Source organism: Gadus morhua, chromosome 15, assembly GCF_902167405.1.
Source record: "Gadus morhua chromosome 15, gadMor3.0, whole genome shotgun sequence".
NCBI lineage: Eukaryota > Metazoa > Chordata > Actinopteri > Gadiformes > Gadidae > Gadus > Gadus morhua.
In genome coordinates, this window is record NC_044062.1 from 20380307 (window position 1) to 20403651 (window position 23345).

Consider the following 23345-nt stretch of genomic DNA (forward strand, 5'->3'; position numbering starts at 1 on the left):
AGAATTCATACTTGATCTTACACACACTATTATAATCTGCCATATACACCAGTATGCTCATACACACACACTATTATACTCCTTTTATATGTACCGGTATGTAGATTCAGATTCAGATTTTATTCTATTCATTTATTTTATTCTAATATGTAGAGAGTGTATGTTAGAGAGTATCGTAGTGTATGTGAGAGAGTATAGTTGGGTATGTGAGAGAGTATAGTAGTGTATGTGAGAGAGTATAATAGTGTATGTGAAGAGTAGTTGTTTATGCAGGAGAATATAGCAGTGTGTGTGAGAGAGTCTGAATGAAACGGAAGTGAGTTTGAATGAAACATAAGTGAGTTTGATTCCTCAGTTCCTGATTGGCTGACAGTAGCCTCTGGCGCTCAAAATACTGCGCTGTCATTTCACTCGGGAATTTCAAGCGATTCTGGTCGCTTGTTTGCATGGTCGCCTTAGTTTGAGAGAGGCTTCCTCTTTTGTGTCCGCCAATTCATTCTCAACCATGGCCAGTCACTACATGTTTTGGAAGTACCAGAGACGTCAGAAAAACCGACGCAGTCATTTAGGATTCATGATATCATCCGTTCTATAAATATTCTAATCTAGAAACCTCCGGCAGCTAGCTTGTTTGCGACCACGCGAACAAGCGACCGAATAATTTTTTGGTGCGAACGCAGCATAACAAAATCACTGGAAATTCCAGAGTGAAATGACAGCGCAGTATTTTGAGCGCCAGAAGCTACCGCCTCTTCTGTCAGCCAATCAGAAGCTGAGGAATCAAACTCACTTCCTTTTCAGTCAAACTCTCTCACACACTACTATACTCTCTCACACACAATGCCATTCTCTCTCACACACACTGCTATAATCTCTTGCATAAACAACTATACTCTCTCACATACACTACTATACTCTCTCACACACTACTATTCTCTCTCACATACACTACTATCCTCTCCCACATACCCAACTGTACTCTCTCACATACACTACTATACTCTCGCACATGCACTACTATACTCTCTCACATACACTACTATACACTCTCATACCTACATGTAAAAGGAGTATAATAGTGTGTGTGTATGAGTGTAGTGGTGTATATGCGAGATTATAATATTGTGTGTAAGACCAAGTATGAATTCTGTCCCAGGCGGCTCCTCATAATTTTGTGGGAAGGCTCTCACCGTAAGGCTTTCATGTGACTCAGGTCCTTCCTCCATGTGCTGACCTCCTCTTGTCCTCTGTGTGTCCCTGCCTGTGGTCCAGAAGGTGCAGTCCAGGCAGGAGGAGCTAAAGGAGAGGGCCAGGCTGCTCCTGGAACAGGCCCGCAGAGACGCTGCCATGAAGGCCGGCAACAAGAGCCCCGTCGGCCCCTCCCTGCCCACACCCGCCAGGGCCTTCACTGCTGCTGAGGTCAGCCCCTGAGACTGTGTGTGTTTGTGTGTTTGTGTTTGTGCTTGTACGTGTGTGTGTGTGTGTGTGTGTGTGTGTGTGTGTGTGTGTGTGTGTGTGTGTGTGTGTGTGTGTGTGTGTGTGTGGGACAGATGTTTGCAATCGTTTAAACAATCTTTGATAGATATAAATGGATTCTTAAAGGGGAACTTTCATACCACCCGGTGTTAGTGTGATTAGCCCATGACAAGCAGGTTTGAAAATGTGCAGCATTGTGACATCACAGGTGGGCGTGTCCACCTAGATGTATGCTGGATAGATCAGTCCACCAGCCTACCCAGTGGACTGCAGCAAACGTTGCTCATCTATCCGTCACACATCTAGGTGGACACGCCCACCTGTGATGTCACAATGCTGCACATTTTGAAAACGGCATGTAATGGCTTATCACACTCACACCTGGTGGTATGATAGGTCCCCTTTAAAAATCATACAAAGCACAAAGGGATTAATGTGTGTATTTTTGCATGCAGAGAAGAATCTTTAATGTCCCTGAGAGGCAATCCGATTCACAATGTCATAATACACAAATAACTAACAGTGGCAAGGTTACCATCGGAGTTAGAACTCAGACGTCCAGAGGGCCAGCCCAAACAGACACGAAGCCTGCACTTAATGGAAAGTGATCGTCATAATGATTGATTGATCCTGGACAGGGAATACACCCTACACAGGGTCCTGGGAGTCTTGTTGAATAGTTTGGTTCTTTCAAGCTCCTAACTTGGTCACGAGGTCATGGAGGCTGTTCGTCAATTAATTGTAAGTTTCCAGGGAGGTAACGGTGAGATAAAATGAGATGAACTCCATAAGCAGAGGAATCTGTGTGTGAGCATTTTCTGACGGACCTTTTTATCTTTACTCCCTTTACAACTCTCAGGCAACAACCACACAGTCCTTTGATTACAGGTTGCGTCCCAGCCGCTTTCGTTAAAGGTTCAGTTAAATGCCTTGCTCAAGGACTCTCCAACCGTTGTCTGTCTTGTCAGCTTAGGGCTATTATGCTCCCAGACTCCAGGGGCCATTGGCTTTTGGTTCTCTCCTCATTCCTGCCTCACACTGAAGAACATCCGCACACGCTCTAAAGCTGTCAGGTACGGCAACTGGTTTTACGGCAGGTCACAGTTACAGCTTACAACGGTCTCAGTCCTCCATCGCGCTCCTTCTGGGTCTGTTGCTACTGTGGGCCGACCCTGCACACCCCTCCTTTTCACTGTCTCTTGTCAAGGCAGGGGCAGCTTTTCCGATCATTTAGTTAGAATGCAGCCAAGCACTTAAACAGACCTTTACTTGTAAGGCGTTGTACTCGGGCACTTCTCAGGGCAGCCGGGTGTTCGGGGGGCTGCTGTTTGTCAGCGGGCAGCTCGATGGATGGCACCCTCCTGAGCATGTGGATAGCATTAGCAGGGTTTAGAGCTGCCCACCCAAAAAGTGGAATCATATGTTTTAAAACAAAAGAAGAAAATATTTAAAAAATAAATCCTTCATTTGGAAAGGCCATCATGTTCACTACCTTCCTACAAAGTTGGCCATCTGCTCATGAACTGAACGTGTTTACGTCCTGCAGATTGAAACCTTGCTTAAGAAGTCTTAATTCATAATTATACTAGCGTTCGTAGTGGTGGTGGGGACAAGGGATTTGAGTGTGAAAATGAAATGAATTCCTTTTGGTAATGAAATATCTGAAAGGCAGCAGCAGCCTTGCAAAGACTTCACCATCAGAATCCTTAAAGCAAGATTGACCTTGAATTAAAACATTATTTTTATACGGGAGAGATGTGTCTCAGCCAGCACCTGTATGTTTGTGCATATTACACATTCTATTTATACACTCTGTTGGGTCCAGGGGGGTTGGTGAGTCTCAAGATTAACCATTTTTGCATAATCCAAAGAAATGCATTAAAAAGCATCCTTCCAAGGACTGTTGGAGGTATTTTTCCTCCCGAGAAGAAAGTAAATTAAGAGTACGTCAAAGCAGTCGGCACGGCAAATGTATTCCCTGCCACCGACAAAAGTCCTCTGCCATCTCCTTGTTGTCCTTCTACAAAATGGCTGCCTTCACTCAGATTAGCTCCTTAAGTCACAAACTGCCCTCTCGCTCTCCTTATTTTCTCCCTCTCTTCTTTGCCTCTCTGCCATTATCTCTCTCCCATCCTCTTCTCTCTCCTTCTGAATTTCTTTACTCATTTCCAAGGACGAGTGGTTAATACCCCCCCCCCCCCTCACTGGAGCATTAGAGAAGGGGGGTTCAGTAGGTTGGGTGGTAGCGTGTGGGGGATGGGGGTGTTATTGAATTGATTCCTCTTTTCAATAGAGAACATTGATCAAAGGAATCTGCACCCCCAACGGGGCTAACGTGCTGATAATTGTTAGCGATTTAGATTAGATTATGTGATGTCTTGTTTTGATTAACGCGCACAAGCTTGTGTGTGTGTGTTTCAAATGCAAAGGGAAGGATGTTTGGACTTGGCTTGTCACAGTGAGTGGGACAGACTGGTTTATGCTGATAATGACAAACAAGGATGAGCAAGATAGTTAAGCTATCAAATTCAAATAATCAATGTGATATGCAGACAAAATTGTCGTTACTTCATTAATAAAGTAAACATCTAAATATATATGAAATTTATTTTAATATTTGTATTGTATATTACTATTGGCTGTATAGTTATGCATGAAGCCTAAGTATAATACCGTAGCAGACAAAAATAAAATGCATGTGAAGGCACATGCAAATTCTTCACTAAACGCACTCACATAGATGTCTTTATTAATTAAGGTAAATGGCTTAATAGGGTGTGTGTGTGTGTGTGTGTGTGTGTGTGTGTGTGTGTGTGTGTGTGTGTGTGTGTGTGTGTGTGTGTGTGTGTGTGTGTGTCTGCAATTTTAGTACAAATTGACCTATATCTTGGGTCGCTGCTTCTGTACAATCTCTCTCTCTCTCTCTCTCTCTCTCTCTCTCTCTCTCTCTCTCTCTCTCTCTCTCTCTCTCTCTCTCTCTCTCTCTCTCTCTCTCTCTCTCTCTCTCTGTCCTTCTCAGGTTTTGATGTCTTTGACAAATGCACACTATGGTTCATTAGGTCTGTAAATCTTCAGAAGTCATCTGCATGTTGATAATCAAGGAGCTAATGAGCATTAATGAGATAAATGAATGAGCATCCTTGAACCCGTCTCCCTGCTTCTAGGCCACACCCACAATGTATGATGCTTAAACACTTACTCTTGAAATGATTGGGTGAAGAAAATTGTATTTATGAAACAGATTTGGCCTGTGTGTGTAATTGTGTTCTGTTAAGTAAGTGTGTGTTTGCATGTGGGGTTTGTGCGTGTGTGTGCATGCGTGTGTGTGTGCGTCTTCGCTCCAGGTCTTTCAACCCATTAGCAGATGAGAGTAGTAATTTCACAGCAGCCTGGTCAGGCTAATTATCAGGATGCATGCTCCGACCAGGAGAACTTTGTGCACGCCACTACCCGCATTTCCGTGCATTTCTTACCCAGAATTGAAATGCAAAAAAGGTGCACGAACGAGTGTGTGTGTGTGTGTGTGTGTGTGTGTGTGTGTGTGTGTGTGCGTGTGCGTGTGCGTGTGTGTGTGTGTGTGTTTACTTAATATTTGCAAATGTACTGTACCTGTACTGTTTTGTGTAAACTTTTCCATTAAACCCCAAATATGTGTGTGTGTGTGTGTGTGTGTTTGTGTATGCGCGTGTGCGTGCATGTGCGTGCGTGTGTTTTTGTCCGTGTGTCTTTGTAGATAAGTGTGGCATTCCCATGCACACACAAACTGTGTGGCTTGTCCCACATTGGAGAGCTCTGCTGTTCACTGACTCGTTGTGATTCCTATAATTGGTGCCTGTTTGATTTTTACTCCACTCCCCCCTCCTGCCCTTCCCCCACTGCTTCTGTTCTTATTTCCCTAGTTTCTCCTTCTGCACTGTGGAGGCAAGTCCTGGGTCCTCTGTGGTCTGCTCTCGCCTCCTTCCTTGTTGGCCACAAGACACAAAATTAATTTAAAGCGATGCCTACTTTATTACATTTTTCTATTTGACAAATAGACCAAAATGTGCAGAATTAGTCTGCTTTGGCTCTGCTTGGGATAGGCTTACTCCTCATTTGGCACAATGTGTTCCCTTGAGATCCCCTGATCATCGATTGCCACTGCCTTGGGATTTGAAAAGGTTCTCTTTATTTATTTGAGTTTTCCTTTAGATCAATGTTAACCAACTTACATGGAACATTACACACCCAGTGTGTACAGTGTCTGCACGGTTACGAAGCGCATCCAATTAGGAATATTAGAACGAATGCATTTTTGGCTTTGACTTATAAAAAGGCCGTTCTTAAGTCAACATAAGTAATTTCTAAAGATCAAATAGTGCTGTTCTATTTCCAGGCCACTGTCTTGTATACCAATTTAGAGCCAAAGCTGAGAGTCTTACCCAGATTAAAAAGGCCTGTACTATTACTTTAGCTCTGATCTAATTTAATCCCATCAAGTAATAATGCAGCAATCATCCAAACTGAGACCCAGAATGTGATGATTCAGAACACCATGAGACAACAGCAAGCAGAACACCTCAATAGCAAGACAAATAAAGGACACATTCAACTGTTGCCTCCTAGTCAGCAACGCGTTAAAGGGATGACCGTTTCATCAACAAATATAGAGAACAGAACTTGTCCATTTTTAAAATGCAAATATGGCTTTGTGAACTCTGCCTTTGTTCTTCTCTCTGACGCCCGCTCCCCTCCCCTCTCCTCTGCTCCTTTTAAACTTTCCTCTCTGCCTTAATAGTTTTTCTCCTACTCTTTTTAATGTGACTGCTGTTCCTTTCTTCTCTCTTTCTCACTTTCTTCTCCCACTCTCAATCTCTCCCTCTCTCTCACTCTCACTCTCACTCTCTCTCCCCTCGCTCTATCTTTGCCGCCCTTTCTTTTCTTATTCTGAAGAATTTTCCCGTAATGAAACTAAATGGTTTTGGGGTGATTTTCTTTGGAATGTGTATTCATGTGTATAAGTGTGTGCATGTGTGAGAGTGAGGGAGAGAAAAGGGAAAGAAGGTGCGAGTGGAATGTCTGTTGTGGCTCAATTGGCTTCAGTGTAGATCAAAGTCATCATGTGTGTGTGTGTGTGTGTGTGTGTATTTGTGTGCGTGTGTGTGTGTGTGTGTATGTGTGTGTGTGTGTGTGTGCTTGCGTGCATGTGTTCGCGCGCATGTGTGCGTGTGTGCGAGCATGCGTGCGTGTGTGCGAGCATGTGTGCATCTGAGAAGGACAGCTCTCACTTGCATGAATTGTGCTGATCAAGCCATCAGAGAAAAGTGCATGCTTGGCCACGCACACACACACACACAAACACACACACTCAGCGCTGCACTCAAACTTTACATTTACTCTCCATTTGTCCTGTTGGTCAAACAAGCTCTGTATCTTTCTAGATAGAGATGTTTTGAAATGTGGACTCTTAATCACAAACATTTTTATACACATGTTGTATTAGGTATAGGACTTTCAGTTACACTCTTATTGTGTTTCCACTGCCTATCACTCCTGTCCCCCCCACCCAACCCTTCTTCCACGTGACACTTTCTGTGTTAAGTGTCTCAAATCAGGGCTGTTTTAAAGAAGACATGAATAAAATATGAGAGCCGACTCTGTCGCCACCGGGTTTACCGTTCACTGCATCCGCAATAATAACTCTAGTAATCCTACTAGTTCTGCCCAAAACCCTTTGTTTTAACTTAAGGGAAAGTTTAATTAGAGACTGAGTGCCTTGTGTGTTTGTGTGTGTGTGTGTGGGTGTTTTTGTGTGTGCTCGCACGCATTCGCATCTGTGCGTGTCTGTCTTCCTGCTTTCGTGTGTGGAAGATGCTTCCCTTTCCCTAGGTCCCCACAATTGCTATCTATCGTTTGTGTAGCATTGTAGAATAACCTGTGTCTTCACCCTTCCGTCATCACAGCCAGAGAGTGTGTTTGTTTAAAGCCCTGTGCAGCACGGCCCGCGCCCCAAACCGTCTCACAGCCACAAGGGGCTGTGTGTTGCTCCACTCTACCTGTTGTACCAGTCTCACTGTCTCGTGTCTCAGCCAGAGCGGTCCTTGTTCTTCACCTGCTCTTTGGAAGGGTGCACAGAGGGACGCACACCCAACAAACCCCCAAACACACACACACACACACACAGAACCCCAAACCACACACACACACACACACACACAACCCCCAAACCCCCCCACACACACTAACGCACATACATCCATACAACCTCAAAACATATGTATATTTTGTAAATGATGTATACTGCACAAACTTCTGTGTGTTTGTTTGCCTGCACACTGCCCTGTTCATGCAAATACACACTTTTAGCCTGTAGATCGTCACATGATCTAGACACACATCTCTCACACAGTGTAGCTTGCACAGAAACATGAATATGTGCACATGTACACACACACTGACACAGGCGCACACACACACACACACACACACACACACACACACACACATACACACACAAACAAAGACACACAGATGCACAGACACACATACAGCCTAGAGAGCGGACACACACCGGTGCACACAGACGCGGGGCTATCATGCGCACGCATCCATGGAATCTTAATGACGCCCTGCCCAGGTGCTTTGATAGCCCTGTACACTGGCTGCTCTTTAATTCCTTATCAAATGCATTGATCGCTGTGGGCCTCGCGCGCTCATTGATCCGCACATTCTGTCTGGGCCCAGGCGATAAGCTGACCACACTCTCTCTCTTTCTCTCTCTCTCTCTCTCTCTCTCCATCTCTCTCTCTCGCTCTCTCTCTCTCTCTCTCTCTCTCTCTCTCTCTCTCTCTCTCTCTCTCTCTCTCTCTCTCTCTCTCTCTCTCTCTCGTGCTCTTGCTCTTTCTTTGTGTTTCTATCCCGCTCTATCCCTCTCATCTACTCTTGGACATCATTTTATATTTACCTTTTTTTTTCTTTGCTTCACCAATCTCTCACACACACGCACACATGCATGTGCCCATGCGCGCACACACACACACACACACACACACACACACACACCCTCTCCCTCTCTATCATCCTGGAGCATCCTCTTAGCGTCCTCAATGCTGTCGCGATGAATTATATATTACAATGTTTTCCCTCCAATCCATACATATGATTATATATCTTCTCTTTCTAATCTTCCGTAAACACGGTACATAGATTGATTGAACGGGTGTTTTTATGAATACAGTGTTGTGCGGAGGGCACTCGGCCTCAAGATTATCCATATGCTGACTGATATAAATCCTTATCCTGACATTGACATCTCTGATGATTGCAGAGAGCACATGTATCCATTGTTCTGTAGCATAGCCCATCTTTGTCCTAATAGCTGGGGTCAATTGCATCACAGTGTTTGTATCGGATACAAACACTGTGATGAAATACTTATTAAGTAAGTAAGAAGTATTTCAAGGAAGGCTTTTAAGTTTTTTAGAGCAGTGACGCTGAACTCTTGCTTAATTAGGACACATGTCTTGCTCTACTGTGTGGGTGCACATAAGGTCCATTGGTGCAGGACAGACACCTGCCACACCCCTTCACCTGGTGACTGCACCAGGCATGACATCTGCTGCATTGTGGCCAACAGACTGGATCTGTGGGACTAGGGGAGTCCACCATCAGGGGGAACCAAGGCATCCCCCAGGCTGACTTCAAAGTAGCCTTTACTCACAGCAAATATGTTTAGGAATTGTTTCATTTGTGGTTCTCAAATACTTTTGAGATGCATTCAAAAATGTATTTCCGCTTCGTTCACTTGTTTTCATTTCTGTTAGTGTTGTAGTTTGTTGCAGGAGGGACATTTGACTGAGTTGTGATACACTTGAACCAGTCAGATGTGTTTTCCACTTCGGCCAATCCTAATATGCTTCGATATAAACGTACAATTACCAGAAACAAGTGGCCAATTGTACCACTAGTGTGGTGTATTGAAATGTGTATTAAGGCATGTGTGAGAGATGACACTCACAAATATGTTTCCAAAAACTTGATCTGTCAGCGCTCTTCTTTTGAGATTTCAGAGTAGCGCATTGCCACTGGACAATGTTAATGATCAAACCAAGCATACATCAGAGCCTTTAGTATCTGATGGATCTATGCTGAGCCTGGAGTTTGAGCATGGTGTAATCCATAATAAAAATCTTCACACTTAACTTGTGAACGCAAAGCAGAGCAATACACAATGCATTGGGCTCGCCAGCGCAGGGTTGCCAACCCTGCGCTGCATTGGAACAGAATGAGCAGACTGTAGAGAGCTTGTGACACACCATCAAGGTGCCACATATTAGAAGAGGCTGAACTTACTGGAGGTATTTCCACGTAGCGGAGGCAGTGCCACACACCGCTCATTCCCTTTCTCTCTTCCGTTCACTCATTCCCAAAAAAGTGTAGTCAAGGAAGGGCCCTCATTCAACCAGACACACACACGTACCTCACTCAGACCTCAAGAGTGACTTGGTGGAGGCTGAACCCACCCAGACGCCAGGCCCACTGTGAGGTGGTCGTTCAGGCCCATCTCCCCACTCCCCCTGGAGACTGAGAACTCCCAGAGAGACGGACAGAACACACACCCATTGTTTGCTCTGCCTTGCCGTCTGCCCTTAACACAAGGTTCTCCGTCCTCACAATGCTACACTGAGCAGGACCGACCAACGTGTCTGGTTGCACCATGTGGTACTGGCATCACTGAGCAGGACCGACTGTCTATGGTTGCACCATGTGGTACTGGCATCACTGAGCAGGACCGACTGTCTATGGTTGTACCATGTGCTGGGATCACTGGTTAGTGAATATGTATTTCACTGGTACTTTGCAGTGGAGTGAATTGATGTTTATGTTTTTGTGTGTGTTTGTTTGATCAAAACACAACAACTTAGAAATATGCATTGGTATGAGATCATGTGTAACTCACTTTTAAACACAACAAAAAGGCTCTCGGACAAAAGAGAGAGAGAGGGGCCCTCTCTTTCCTTGCTCCTGCTCGCTCTCTCTTTCTCTCTCTCCTTCCCCTTTTCCTCCAAACATGTTCTATATTTTCTAATCAGTATCTCCATAGCTGACTGAGCTAGCACGGGGCAAGATGCATTTTTCTATAGTGCTAATCCTAGCCTCTGGATAGGCAAAGGCAATTTCACATTTTCTGTCCCCAAAATGGCTGACAACAATAATGCCGAGATGTGTGTTTTAGAGTGTGTTAGGGACTGGCTTGTACACACACACACACACACACACACACACACACACACACACACACACACACACACACACACACACACACACACACACACACACACACACACACACACACAGCCTCCTTACATTGGTAGTTGTATCCATATCTTTAAAAACCAGATTGGCTATCAGAGTCAGTTCACAGCCAGAAGGACATTGTTAACCTTACTATTCATCATATTTCCTTTACTCAAGACTACGAAAGAAATGTCTGAAAATCATTATGCCAGGATGAAAAGAAAGGAGGAGTGAAGGAACAACAGCTTTTCAATATAGTAACCATAGCATCAAATCTAGTTATTAGCTTACAGAAAGAAAAAGAAAAGCAATACAGATCATCCAAGGTCTCTATTAAATAACTTAAACCAACATGTTGTTATAGTAATTGCTCTCTTGGTGTGTGTGTGTGTGTGTGTGTGTGTGTGTGTGTGTGTGTGTGTGTGTGTGTGTGTGTGTGTGTGTCTGCGTGCGCGCACGTTTGTCTGTGTGTGTGTGTGTGTGTATACAAGTATATCTTTTTGTATAATAGTAAGGTAATCTCTCTGTCTGTCTGTCTTTCTCTCGCTCTCTTTATATCTATGTATACATTAATACATACACACATACTTGTGTTGTCCCTATGGGAATTCTCTTAGGTCCTGAACACACACACACACCCACACACCCACACGCACACGCACACACACACACACACACACACACACACACACACACACACACACACACACACACACACACACACACACACACACACACACAGCCTGTCATTTGCAATTCTGTATTGTCCCAGTATGACAATGGCTCCAAACAGTCAGTTGAGATGGAAATGGGGAGATGTAGGTCCTCAGTGGGCCAAGCTTGTTGTGCTAATGGATCAACGGATGGTCTGAAAAGAAGCAGCCTTAAAACCTCTGACTCAATATGGAGGAGACAGATTAACAGCTACTCACACCAAGGGGTAGAACACACACACAGGCTCACACACTCACACACACAGGCTCACACACACACAAACACACGCACACACAAACAAACACACACTTACACCTATCCCCTGATTGAGTGTTTGTGTTTTTGTTTGTGCGATATGTGTAGGTATGTTTGTATGGGTTGGAGTGGTTATGCTTTATATGTTATGTTTTACATAATGCCTTTTCCTTTGTGTGTTTTCAAATGTTTCATGTTTCAAAGTTGTGTGTGTGAAGGTGTTTGTATCTACACAGGTACGGGTGTGTGTTATTCGGTGTGAGTGTGTCTGTGTGTGTTTGTTGTTTGGCCAGTGCTATCAGTATGATCAGATTGGATGGGCCTGAAAATGGCATTTCTGTCATTACTGTGATGCCTGTTGCTCAATACTGTATCTGTCTAAAGCCATGGTGTGTGTGTGTGTGTGTGTGTGTGTGTGTGTGTGTGTGTGTGTGTGTGTGTGTGTGTGTGTGTGTGTGTACGTGTGTGTGTGTGTGTGTACGTGTGTGTGTGTGTGTGTACGTGTGTGTACGTGTGTTGGGGAGTGTATGTCAGTTTCTTAAGAGTTTTTTTAAGTCTAAAGATGAACATCCATTAGATAAGATTGTATCCCAAGAGTGTTTATTATTTGGTGTGAATGTATAAAATAAATCTCTGCTGGTTCCATTCCCGCTGCTCTCCTGAATATTCGCGGTTTGTTACAAATTCATCTGGACCAAACGCTTGCATCTGAAAATGTATAGTCACCAACCACTCCGGCTTTGTAACTCGAGCTGTTGGGTTCTTACGCATTCAGTCTGACGGACCTCAGCAAATCAGCAAATAAAATCATCGTGAGTCTGTCATGGACACTTCCCCGTGAAGGCGTTTGCATTTATTGTCACAGCAGTGGTGAGCAATTTAATACGACCAATCAAAAGCCCCGGTTTTACACCCAGTTTAAATCGTGTCAAGTGGGTTTGAATCCCAAGTATTCAACATAGTACAGTCTGTCCAGTGGAGTACAGCCAGTTGTATCGCTGCCTGGCGTCAACCCTGTTTAATGAGCCAAATTCAGAATATCCTCCTATCCTACTCTTGGGGCAACTTGACTAGGAAATGACCGACATGTGTGTGTGTGTTGCATACAGGAGCAGGATGCCGAGCGGAGGAGACAGCTGAGAGAGAGAGCCAGACAGCTGATAGCGGAGGCTCGCTCCGGAGTCAAGATGGCGGACATGAGTGTGCTGGACGCCTCTTCTGCAGGCAGGAACAACAAGGCTGCTCCTGGTACAGGTCGGTACATGGCTGGTTCATCCACGTTGGTATGGAGGCACGCAGCTTCTTTCACACACACGCAATCAAAACCTACATAATGTTCAGAATACCACCATGTTTCTTATATTTGTAATCAAATCGAGACAGATTCATGCACACTAGCATGCTTCCTATTAATATGAATGATGGATATGAGCTCTGCCGCGTTTGCATGAGGCCGGTCTTTTTGAGATCACTCATGTGTGAACCCTGCCGGCTCAGACACTGCAGCAGTCTGAAGAAAGAGCTTGTCGAACAGCGCCTTTGCCCAACAAACATCCGGGCCTCCAGCAGAGATGCACACTCTGATTAAAAGGCTTTTTTTTTGTTTTGGCCGACACAGACTAATACTAATACCTGTTTTTGTTTGGCCCACTTGTGTGACTACTTAAACTGGAAAGGATAAAACACGACAAAATTGCGCTGGCCTCCATTAGACCCACACACACAAACACACTCAAGTTCCTCTGCATGAATTTCCATTACCCTCTCATAAGGGGTTCTCGCTAATCCTTGCCAGAAAAACAAAATGTCATTTGACGAGAGCCCCGGGTCTGTAGAACACCAACCTGGTGTTTACCCACTGCCGCTTTACTTACCGGTTCCCGTCTTGTGACCTGGCCTCAGTAATTGTCGCTAATCAACACCAAACTTTTCTTGGCTGACTAACAATTGAAAACATAGACAACCAGAACCAACCCTTTTTCTTCCGATATCAGCTGGGGGGGGGTCCGTTGGATAGCGTTTGCCCGCTGGTCCTCAATTGCCCCAGATTTCCATTTCCACGAGATGAGGGTTATTATGGTAATGCCCATTATTAAAGCTCTCTCGCTATTTGTTTAGAATTTCTATCAGTGAATCTGTTTTCAGGTGGGATGGATAGAGTAAAATCAACAGGAAGAGGAAGTGGGAGATGGACAGAAGGACAAAGAGGAGGATGAATGCAGCAGACAGTTCCTGGACTTTCACTTCACAGTTCTATTCTAGACCTTTATGTCGGCCATTCTACCACATAAATATATGACAAAATATTCACATATTTTGTTATATTTCCTTTTCAGAGACCATGAACAACTGAACGGGCTCTTTTATGGCATTCACTGGCTATCGTATCTGAACACGATGATAAGGATCTGATGTCAGAGTTGTGTATCGGGTAGTGATGGGGCTAGCCTATTTAGCCTGATAGTGGATCCATATCCAACCAGGTACAGGAACAGTCACGTAGTTAGTAATGCATCTAATGACATCCCTTTCTATTCTTGCTTAAGAAAACTTATAAGTCAAGAAATATTGGGAATCCCTTGCCTTATCTTAAATCACTATTTTCTAACATAACACCTCGATTTAACCACCTCTAACCTAATACCTTCAATTTAATAACTGAACATAATCATTTCTAACTCGTATATCTAATAAACATTCACACCACAACACATGCTGGCAAAACAAGAAGATAACACATGTTTCTCAACAGTACCGTACACTTAAACATTATTATATATATGTATAAAATATAATATAAATATATAATTAATCAAGGGCCGAGTTTCAGAGGCCCTTACATTTAAAAAATATGTTTTTGAACTTTATAGCTTAATCTAAACCAAAGAAGAAGAAAAAAATGAGTTGTTTGAAAAAGATTTTATCTTCAAGAGCTCAAACAAATCATTTTTGTAGACACCAGTCCTCAAACTTAATGGCGCCACTATCATGACTTTAACAAGGAAATTAGCAACAAGCACACAACTAAGCAATAATCTAAACCCTTTCTGGGTCTGAAACTACACAAGCGCCAGCAGAATACAGTGTCCTAAAATGTTTGAATGAAGCGTTATGTGTCAGATCAGAGAAAAGGTCTAGATATAACGGGAAAAGGACTAGATATAATGAGGAAAGCTCTAGCTATAAAGAGAAAAGGACTAGATATAACTAGAAAATGCATTCCCTGCAGAAAATGCGGCGAGTGCTGGAGTACAAAGTGAGGTTGAAAATATTTTTTAATAAAGCCACATAGAAACGTTGAATGGCTTAAATCAAGTGAAGGGATTTGAAAAAAAGTTAAAAAGTCTAAATGGAGTAAACAATGTAAACATGCACACACCATTTAAGAAAATGTGAATGGTTGGAAACAAATAAAGTGACAGCTTAATGAATAGCACAAAGCATTGCTGAAAATGCAGAAATGTAAAATGAATTGAACTGAAGAATCTGAAAGGTCAAATGTATTGCCCTGCACTGCTGGTGTGTGTGTGTAAAGAAAGAAAGAAAGAAAGAATAAAACTTATGAAGAACAATAGTTGAGCGCTGCATGCAGAGAAAAGGACTAGATGTACAACAACTAATAACTTAGGCTTAAAAAAAGAAAACTTGTCTGTAGGATGCCCCTGTATAAAGGCAGGGCATTGGGCATTTGCAGTAACAAATGCCCAATTTGATGTTCATTCGTACATCAAATTATACCTGAAGGCCTCTAGGTGTTGCTGAAAGGGTCAATGACACTTTCTTTTATTTCAAGTGTTTCAAAGCCTTGGACATTATTTTATTGTAATATCTAAGTGTTTCTGTGCGATGGGCAGGATAGTGTCAAAGGACTGGTCGAGACTGCGACCATTTAAGATTGGATGGTCTTTTTCTGTGTTTAATATCATGAGTGGTACTGATGGCGCTGCGATGCGCACCCAGGTTTAGAGCAGTGTTGAAGGCACAACAAGGCTGTATGCCGGTGTCTCTGTGAGCGCTCTTAGATACACCACCCACTTAAGTTCCAATAAGACACAAGGCTTTGATCATAAAACTAAAGAGGATTGCACTTTGTGCATAGTTTCAATACTATTGCAATGCAAAACTAGCGTTATTCAAGAGCATGCGGATTAATGCACTATTCTTGATGACGACTCACCAGAAAAGATAAAGAGCGGAATTGGAGTATATTACGCAATTAGCAACCTGTTATTATTAGTTCAACCTGTTTGTGCCAGTGGGGATTACCATTAAGCGAATATTGATCGTCACAAACCTTTTGATAGGTATTTGGATAGAATACACAATCATTGCGGAGCGAAATGGCTGCAGTGTAAAATCCTTGCCATTTGATTTTGGTCACACACATTTTGCACTGGTATGTACGTAGGCGACACAACTGTAATTTGTAGTTATAGTGAAAAAATGTCTTAGTATAAGGAGAAAATGTCTGGTTATAACGAGTTAGGTGTGTTCATATTTGCCTGGTGTGTCATCAGTGCACTAACATACTTACTCACCTTCTGTTACTGTTTCGCCTTTACTCTCAACAATTTGTGTTTATTTCCCCTTTTTCAGTTCATCTCTTTCTCACAGGATGGGGAAAGTTCTGTGTTGTTATTATTTTGTTCCTCTTCATGTATCTGGCTTTTTGGCTTTTCTAGGTGAGGAAGACCACAGTTTTTCCCCAGACTGACTCTTTAGAGGCTTAGAGGAATATATTTTCATGCAGTTTCCTTTTTATTTCCATCTCTTGTTCTTTGGGTTTAGCTCTGTGATATTATCTTTGACTTGAGAGGCAACAACATAATATTAAATAAGAAGACAGGGATGCTTAGATTCACTTGACGTATCAAAAATACGCACACACACACGCACGCACGCACGCACACACACACACACACACACATACACACACACACACACACACACACACACACACACACACACACACACACACACACAGAAATCAATACTAACCGATATTCCTTTATCCAATTTCTTGGGCTCGGCAGTCTTATTTAAAGTTGCACTTCAATACTGTCGACACACAAACACACACACACAATATTTAGATACTGGTGTTTAATCCATACCAGCCTATATTAACTCTTTGATCTCAATCTTTGTGTCTACGTCTTTCTCTGCTCCGTGTGTATGCTGGTTTTGTTTGTCAGAAGTAACATTTTATGTTAACATACTAACATTATAACACTCTTCTCCTTCCTTCCTTCTTGTCCTCCTCATCTCCTTTGTTTTCTTAACCCACCTCCTCCATCTACTTCCTTTGCTTCCATCCTTGCTTCCTCCCCGACCTTCTTGCAGACATGCTGGATGGTGTCACAGGTGGTGGTGATGGTGGTGGTGGTGGTGGTGGTGGTGGTGGGAATGGTGGAGGGGAGAGCGGTGAGGAGGCGGAGATGAGGGCTGAGCTCCACGCTGGAGCTCCCGATGAGGAGGAGGATGATGATGACTATGTTGCCGCATCAACGTTCAAGCTTAATACTAACCCAGCACTCACCAAAGCCCCGCTGTCGCCCCCTGCTAGCAGCCAGGGCCTCCCGGGACCCACTAACCCAAGCTCTGAGCTAACATCCCTGGGTAAAGGTCAGCTGCTGGCCCTGGCCTCATGGGGCTGCACGTTGATGCATGTTTGCATTTGCCTTATTCACGCGGTGGCCATCTTGAATTGAAGCAGCTTTGTTGAATTGCATTCAGTGACCGTGTCTTTATTGACATTGGTTAGAAGGCAATCGTTGGCACCATCTTTGTAGCTGTTAAGGTCAAGGATCTGGCATGGTAGCGATGGTGTAGCCAATAAAGTAACTATTTAAAAAGCAACGGATGGACGTCCAGTGAATAAGGCAAACCGTGTGTAGTCCATGCCTGATTGTGGTTTTGTATTGTTCTCCGTCCAGAATCTCCTCTCCATTCTATCTCTACTGTTATTTGTGTTACTTCTCGGACTTTCTTTCTCTCACTCTCTTTGCAGACTATTTTCTTGACCCCTGACAATTTCTCTCTGATTGGTGGGGGTCACTGAGGTCAGGATTAATCAGGCCTCGAGGGGGGGGCTTGACAGAATTCAAATATTCTCTTATTTTTTTATAGTAATTTTCTCATCTGGAAAAACTTTTTTTCTTATGAATAGTAATTTAAAAAAGTAAGTTCTCCCTAGACAAAAGAATTTGAAGCAAAAAATGCTATCTCCGGAACAGCATTCTCTCCTCTCTTCTGAGGCACACTAATTACTCTGTTTTTCTACAACTTGTTTGTTTTCTGCTGCTGATGTGAGATAGGCAAAGAAAAGTCTCTCTGGATTTGAGGCAGCAATATATGTGCCGTGTGCACATAACAGCATTTCATTCCCTGTTTTCAATTGCCTCTACGGTTATCTTTATATACGTATTGTTAATATAAATTATAAAAGTATTTATTTATATATATTAATATAGACATATGATATTTAATAGAGAGAGACATTTGGCGAAAGGGATTCATCGTTCATGCCCATACTTTTGCTGTAGTTTCGGTTATTTTGGAAACGTCCCGGTGACAAGCCACCATCTGCTCGGTGTGTGATTTAGAGTCTAGTAATTCAATGATCACAAATGAAGTAAAGGACCAACTGTTGAACAGACTAGCTGAGGAAAAGGTCACTGGGTATCGGGATGGGGTCCTTCCTGTGTGGCGGTAGGGCAGACATTTTGTGGCATTGGCAGGGAAGTGGAATGCTGTCAAGATTTAGACTGGCACTGTATTGTATGTCTCTGTCTCTCTCCCCAGGGAACAGAGGGCAAGTGGACCTGAAGTTGAAGAAGCTGGTGGAGGTCCGACCAGGAGGGACGGCGGCTTCTGCGTCCTCTCCTTCCTCATCCTCATCCTCCTCTTCCCCGGTGGCATCCTCTCCCTCGCCGCTCATCCCCAGCGATGGACTTGAGGTAACCACACCCACACACACACACACACACACACACACACACACACACACACGCACACATATAGGTATAGGTATAGGTTGAAGCCCTGTTAAGATTCTCTGATGCTCAGGTATTGTTTTAGTGATATATTATTTCTTGATATGTGATGGGCACACTTAAATATATGAAAGTCTCAGTACTTATATTTGAAGGCATGTTAAAGGTACAGCAAAATGTCCGGTTATTATTTATAGTGGGCACAGATTTGATTTGAAAGACGAGCCTCTCCATAGCCTAGCTAGACTGGGTTTGTCATTGAACTTTATTTGTGCTGTTGTTGTGTGCCGTTATTGCGTTGTTTGTATCTTTGTTTGTATGCACATTTATATAACTGTATCCACGAAAGATTGGAGGAATGGAAGACATAGTTTGAATGTATTGATTCTTTAATTCCTTAAATACATTAACCTGGTTTCCAACACACCCGTCTTTCTCTATTTTCATTCACATCATCGCTCTGTCTGACATGCAGGATCAGTGTTATTGATCAGCTTTAACTGGTTTTTCCCATCAGACTATCATAACACTTTATAAAGGACTCAAATATATCCTATCTCTCTCTCTCTCTCTCTCTCTCTCTCTCTCTCTCTCTCTCTCTCTCTCTCTCTCTCTCTCTCTCTCTCTTTTGCTCTTAAGCTGTCTCTCAAAAAAAAACACACACACATCAAATACAAATATATCAATCTCCTACCTAAAGTAAGTGACCTTTTCGGTATGTGTGTGTGTGTGTGCGCGTGTGCATACTATTATGTCTATATTGACTATCAACGGTGGCAGATAGTTGCTGCATCAGCTGATTTGATGATGTACGATAAGAAGTTAGATATGGAATTGAGGATGTTTGCATCCGTTGAGGCCATGTGGACACAGTGTGACTCTGATCGCCTGTCCACATCCACACCCTCTGGTGCTCAAACAGGTTCGTCTGTGAGAGAGGAGGCAGAAAGTTAGTATTTGTAGAACATTGTACTAAGACAACCCTATACGAGGAACTGATCTTGAAGTGCTTATAAACGTCTAAAAACACTGGGAATAGTACACTCTGATTTGACAATCGCATGCTCAGATTGTGTGTGCGTGTGTCTGTGTGTGTGTGGTCATCCCATGTTGCCGACACACACTGACTCGACTTGGAAACACACACTGACTCCCATATTGAACAGACCCCAGGTCCTTTATATGGGGCCCTCTGGCCCGGCCACACATTGTGTCCCCTCGGGTCCCGCCCTCACCTCTTCCACGGGTCAGGGAGGAATATTCCCTCCATCATTGTTATGATGGAGGGAAACTGTCACACACACAAACAAAAACTGTTTGTGTGTGTGACAGGGAAAGGGTCTGTGTAGGTATGTTAGGCGAGGGTGTATGTGTTTGTGCATGAAAAAGAGTGAGGAAGAGGATGTATGATCTTATTGTCTGCTTGCAGTTAGCACCTCTTGTGCTTTGGGAGGCTAAGAACATAGCGCATGTGGTATTTGTTTTCTGTGTGTGCGTGTGCCTGTGAATGTGTGCGGGCATGTGTGTTTACACACTAGGACGTGCAACTGCTCCTCCGGGAGTGTGTCCACATCGTTTGATACATTGTATTAGGAAGGCATTAGGCCAGCTAAGGTGTCATTCATAGTGTGTGTCTTTGTGCTTTGTGTCTTTGTGCGGTCATGTGTTTCAATGCGGTCAGAATCCCTTCCTTATCTCCCCCTCTGCATTAAGTAACAGATATGAACATAAACACCTGAGGTCAGGGGAAAGGAAATTCTGTCCTATTGACTAATTATAACAGAAATTAAATGTTATGCTATGTCCAATAGAAACATCGCTTATGGAAATCGTAATAAAGAAATAAGTATTTTTCCAGTAAATACTCTACATGATTTCACCGTAAAGGCCGGTTTGTTAGTACTAGGGGTGTAACGATACACGTATTTGTACCGATCCGCCACGGTACAGGCACTTCGGTGCGGTCACAGAGCTGGACCGCGGTGCGTAAATGTGGCGTACATAGTGTTAATATGGTATTATAAAGGCTTTTTTTGCGATGTGGAATTTGAAGTCGGAGTTCCCCCCGGACCGTTTAGCCAAAGTATACTACTCTGACTCCGTAACTACGGAGACCCCTCAGCAGCTCTCCGTCGGGACGTCGGATACGCAATGCAATTCGCCGCCCAATCAGTCTTTTATGTTGACTATAAACCATGTAAGCAATGTTGTAAATAAACATCCAAAGCTTTTTAAATCTTATTTGGTGTTTTATTTGTCGTTAAGGTGCAAAGTAAACATTGTACAAGTAATTAAGGTGCATAGTCAAACCGGAGAAATGATTCCGGAAATGATTTTGCTAGAGGACCAATCACAGCCCTTGCCGTCTCTGTTGCGTCGACGAATGGGTCCATGGCGTCGACCGATCGTTAAAAAATATTGGATGCGCACGTAAGCTACGGAGAGGGTCTCCAAGAGGCCCTCCGGCTACGGAGAGGGCTCTCCGTGTCTACGTGCACACGCATTTGAAAAGGCACCATCCAGGTGTTACTATCACCGTTGCTGTGAAAAAAAAAACGAGCTGTGCAAACCCAGCTCATGACACAACACAGGGGTTATTTCAACAACCCCTGTCTGGGAATTCAGAAATGCAAATGTCATAACCAAGTTTATTGGTGTTTTAATTTCTGCTGATCTACGGCCATTCTCCGTTGTTGAAACTATGAACCGTACCGTCCTATACCGTACCGTGACTTCAAAACCAAGGCACGTACCGATATGTGACTTTTGTGTACCGTTACCCCCCTAGTTAGTACCCACTAGTACACGCATACGCACCCCGTATTTTGCACATGCTTGACCCAGCTCAATTGGTCCGCTGTTGTTCTCAAGCTTGATCAGCCCAGGTCATAACATTGTCACAAAATTAACCATGTAAAAAAAAGAAAATGGGGAAAATGCTCAACGGTAGTATTTTTTAACAGTGGATCAAATGGTGACACCAGTTAAACATACTTGAATTTAGTTTTGATTTCAATTGTTAACTGTAAAGGAGTTTGACAATGGGCCGTGTATGTGTGCTTGCGTGTGTGTGTGTTTGTGTTTATTAGTGGTCTTCTTCAAGCCGCGTGGGTTTTGCCACTAAGTGTTGACTTTATTACGTGTTTCGCCATCTTATTAGCGTAGTGCGAACGCCAATCTCCCCCGCCCCCAGTCTCTCTCTTCCACTCGGCTTAGCATATTGGGAGGCTTCGTAATAAAAGCAGCTCTGCGTGACATTCTTGATAGCGGGAGAAGTGAGCGTGGAGCTTTTTAACACATGTTCGCTTTGAAAACAATAGGTCTTGCTTCCGCGTTTTGCATAATCTGTGTATATTTTCTGGCTCTGGGTTTTGTTGAAAGTCAAGTTAATTGCTTTCCTCTGTCTTTCGTTTATGAGGGAGGGAGGGAGGGAGGGAGGGAGGGAGAGGGTGTGTGTGTGTGTGTGTGTGTGTGTGTGTGTGTGTGTGTGTGTGTGTGTGTGTGTGTGTGTGTGTGTGTGTGTGTGTGTGTGTGTGTGTGTGTGTGTGTGTGTGTTTGTGTCTTTTGAAGGATGTTTTCACAAACAAGCGAAACAAACCTATCAACCTCCTTTGAGTTTGCCTGTGGTGTGTGTGTGTGTGTGTGTGTTATACACTGTTTTAGTCACAGTAATCACAGAACAGCTCTGAAATCCCGAAGCTGCTCACTAATAAACGTCTGATACCAGCTCTAAGCGGTTGAGGGAGTTTGACGGACTAACTGGCCAAATGTGTGCAGCCTAATTGCACACAATGTTTTTGAAAGTCAATAATTTGAGACAAAATCCTCATCTTTTATTTTGTGTATGTGTGCATGTGTGTGTTTGTGTGTGTATGTCCGGGTGAGGCAGCCAAATTATGTCAATGCTTCTGTACTTGATGCACTGACTTTAGGATAGTTCTTCTTGTGAAAGCTAAGCATTTCAAATTCCTCTTGGTAGCTGTTGTGTTGATGAGAGGATTGGGGAGATGACCTGCTATTAACTTCATGTCACAATTAGGTTTCCCTGGTGGGTATTTGTTTACATGGACGTTGAACAATCAACATTGCACATAGACTGTACATGAGAATAAAGTTGCTACAGCTGGGACGACTTTTATTCCATTATTCGGTCCTATGCATAGTTTTCTTGGTGTTTTATTTGTATGTGTTGTGTTGTATGTGTTACTAGATGTTTCTTATTTACGGTGTCACAGAAATATGAAAAGCAATGGTATTATAACACCTGACGCGAGTTAAGGGTGCTTATTTTGGTATAGTTGTATTGGGCACTTCTTAGAGATGACAACAATCATAGAGATGAAACCAAATGATAGAGGCCATGTCCAACTCATCACAAATATTAAAATTAACAGTGTAAGTATACTTGGCAAATGAAACAAAACACTTGACTTTTCAAAGACCTACTGATATCTTGGAGAGTTTGACACGTTTTCCTGTGGAAGCGTTGGTTGGGAAGTGGTTAGGGGTCTGTTTGTACTGGGCTGTATGTACCGTACTGCGTATTCGATAAACGCCATGGCTCCTGATGCCCTAGTATGTCGAGAACTGCATTAGATATGGACACATCTACTTTTTTTTGGTCTATATTAT

At 43.3% G+C, this 23345-nt stretch overlaps 1 protein-coding gene across 3 annotated transcripts in view; it reads left to right on the forward strand.

Moving 5' to 3' along the window:
- Positions 1-23345, forward strand: part of ehbp1 (EH domain binding protein 1) — a 140095-nt gene that overhangs the window by 84308 nt on the left and 32442 nt on the right. For all 3 annotated transcript variants that reach the window (XM_030378365.1, XM_030378366.1, XM_030378367.1), the window contains 3 exons: positions 1273-1419; positions 12828-12972; positions 18523-18677. In XM_030378365.1, coding sequence (XP_030234225.1) covers positions 1273-1419; positions 12828-12972; positions 18523-18677 — 447 coding nt within the window. The remainder of the gene's footprint in view (positions 1-1272; positions 1420-12827; positions 12973-18522; positions 18678-23345) is intronic.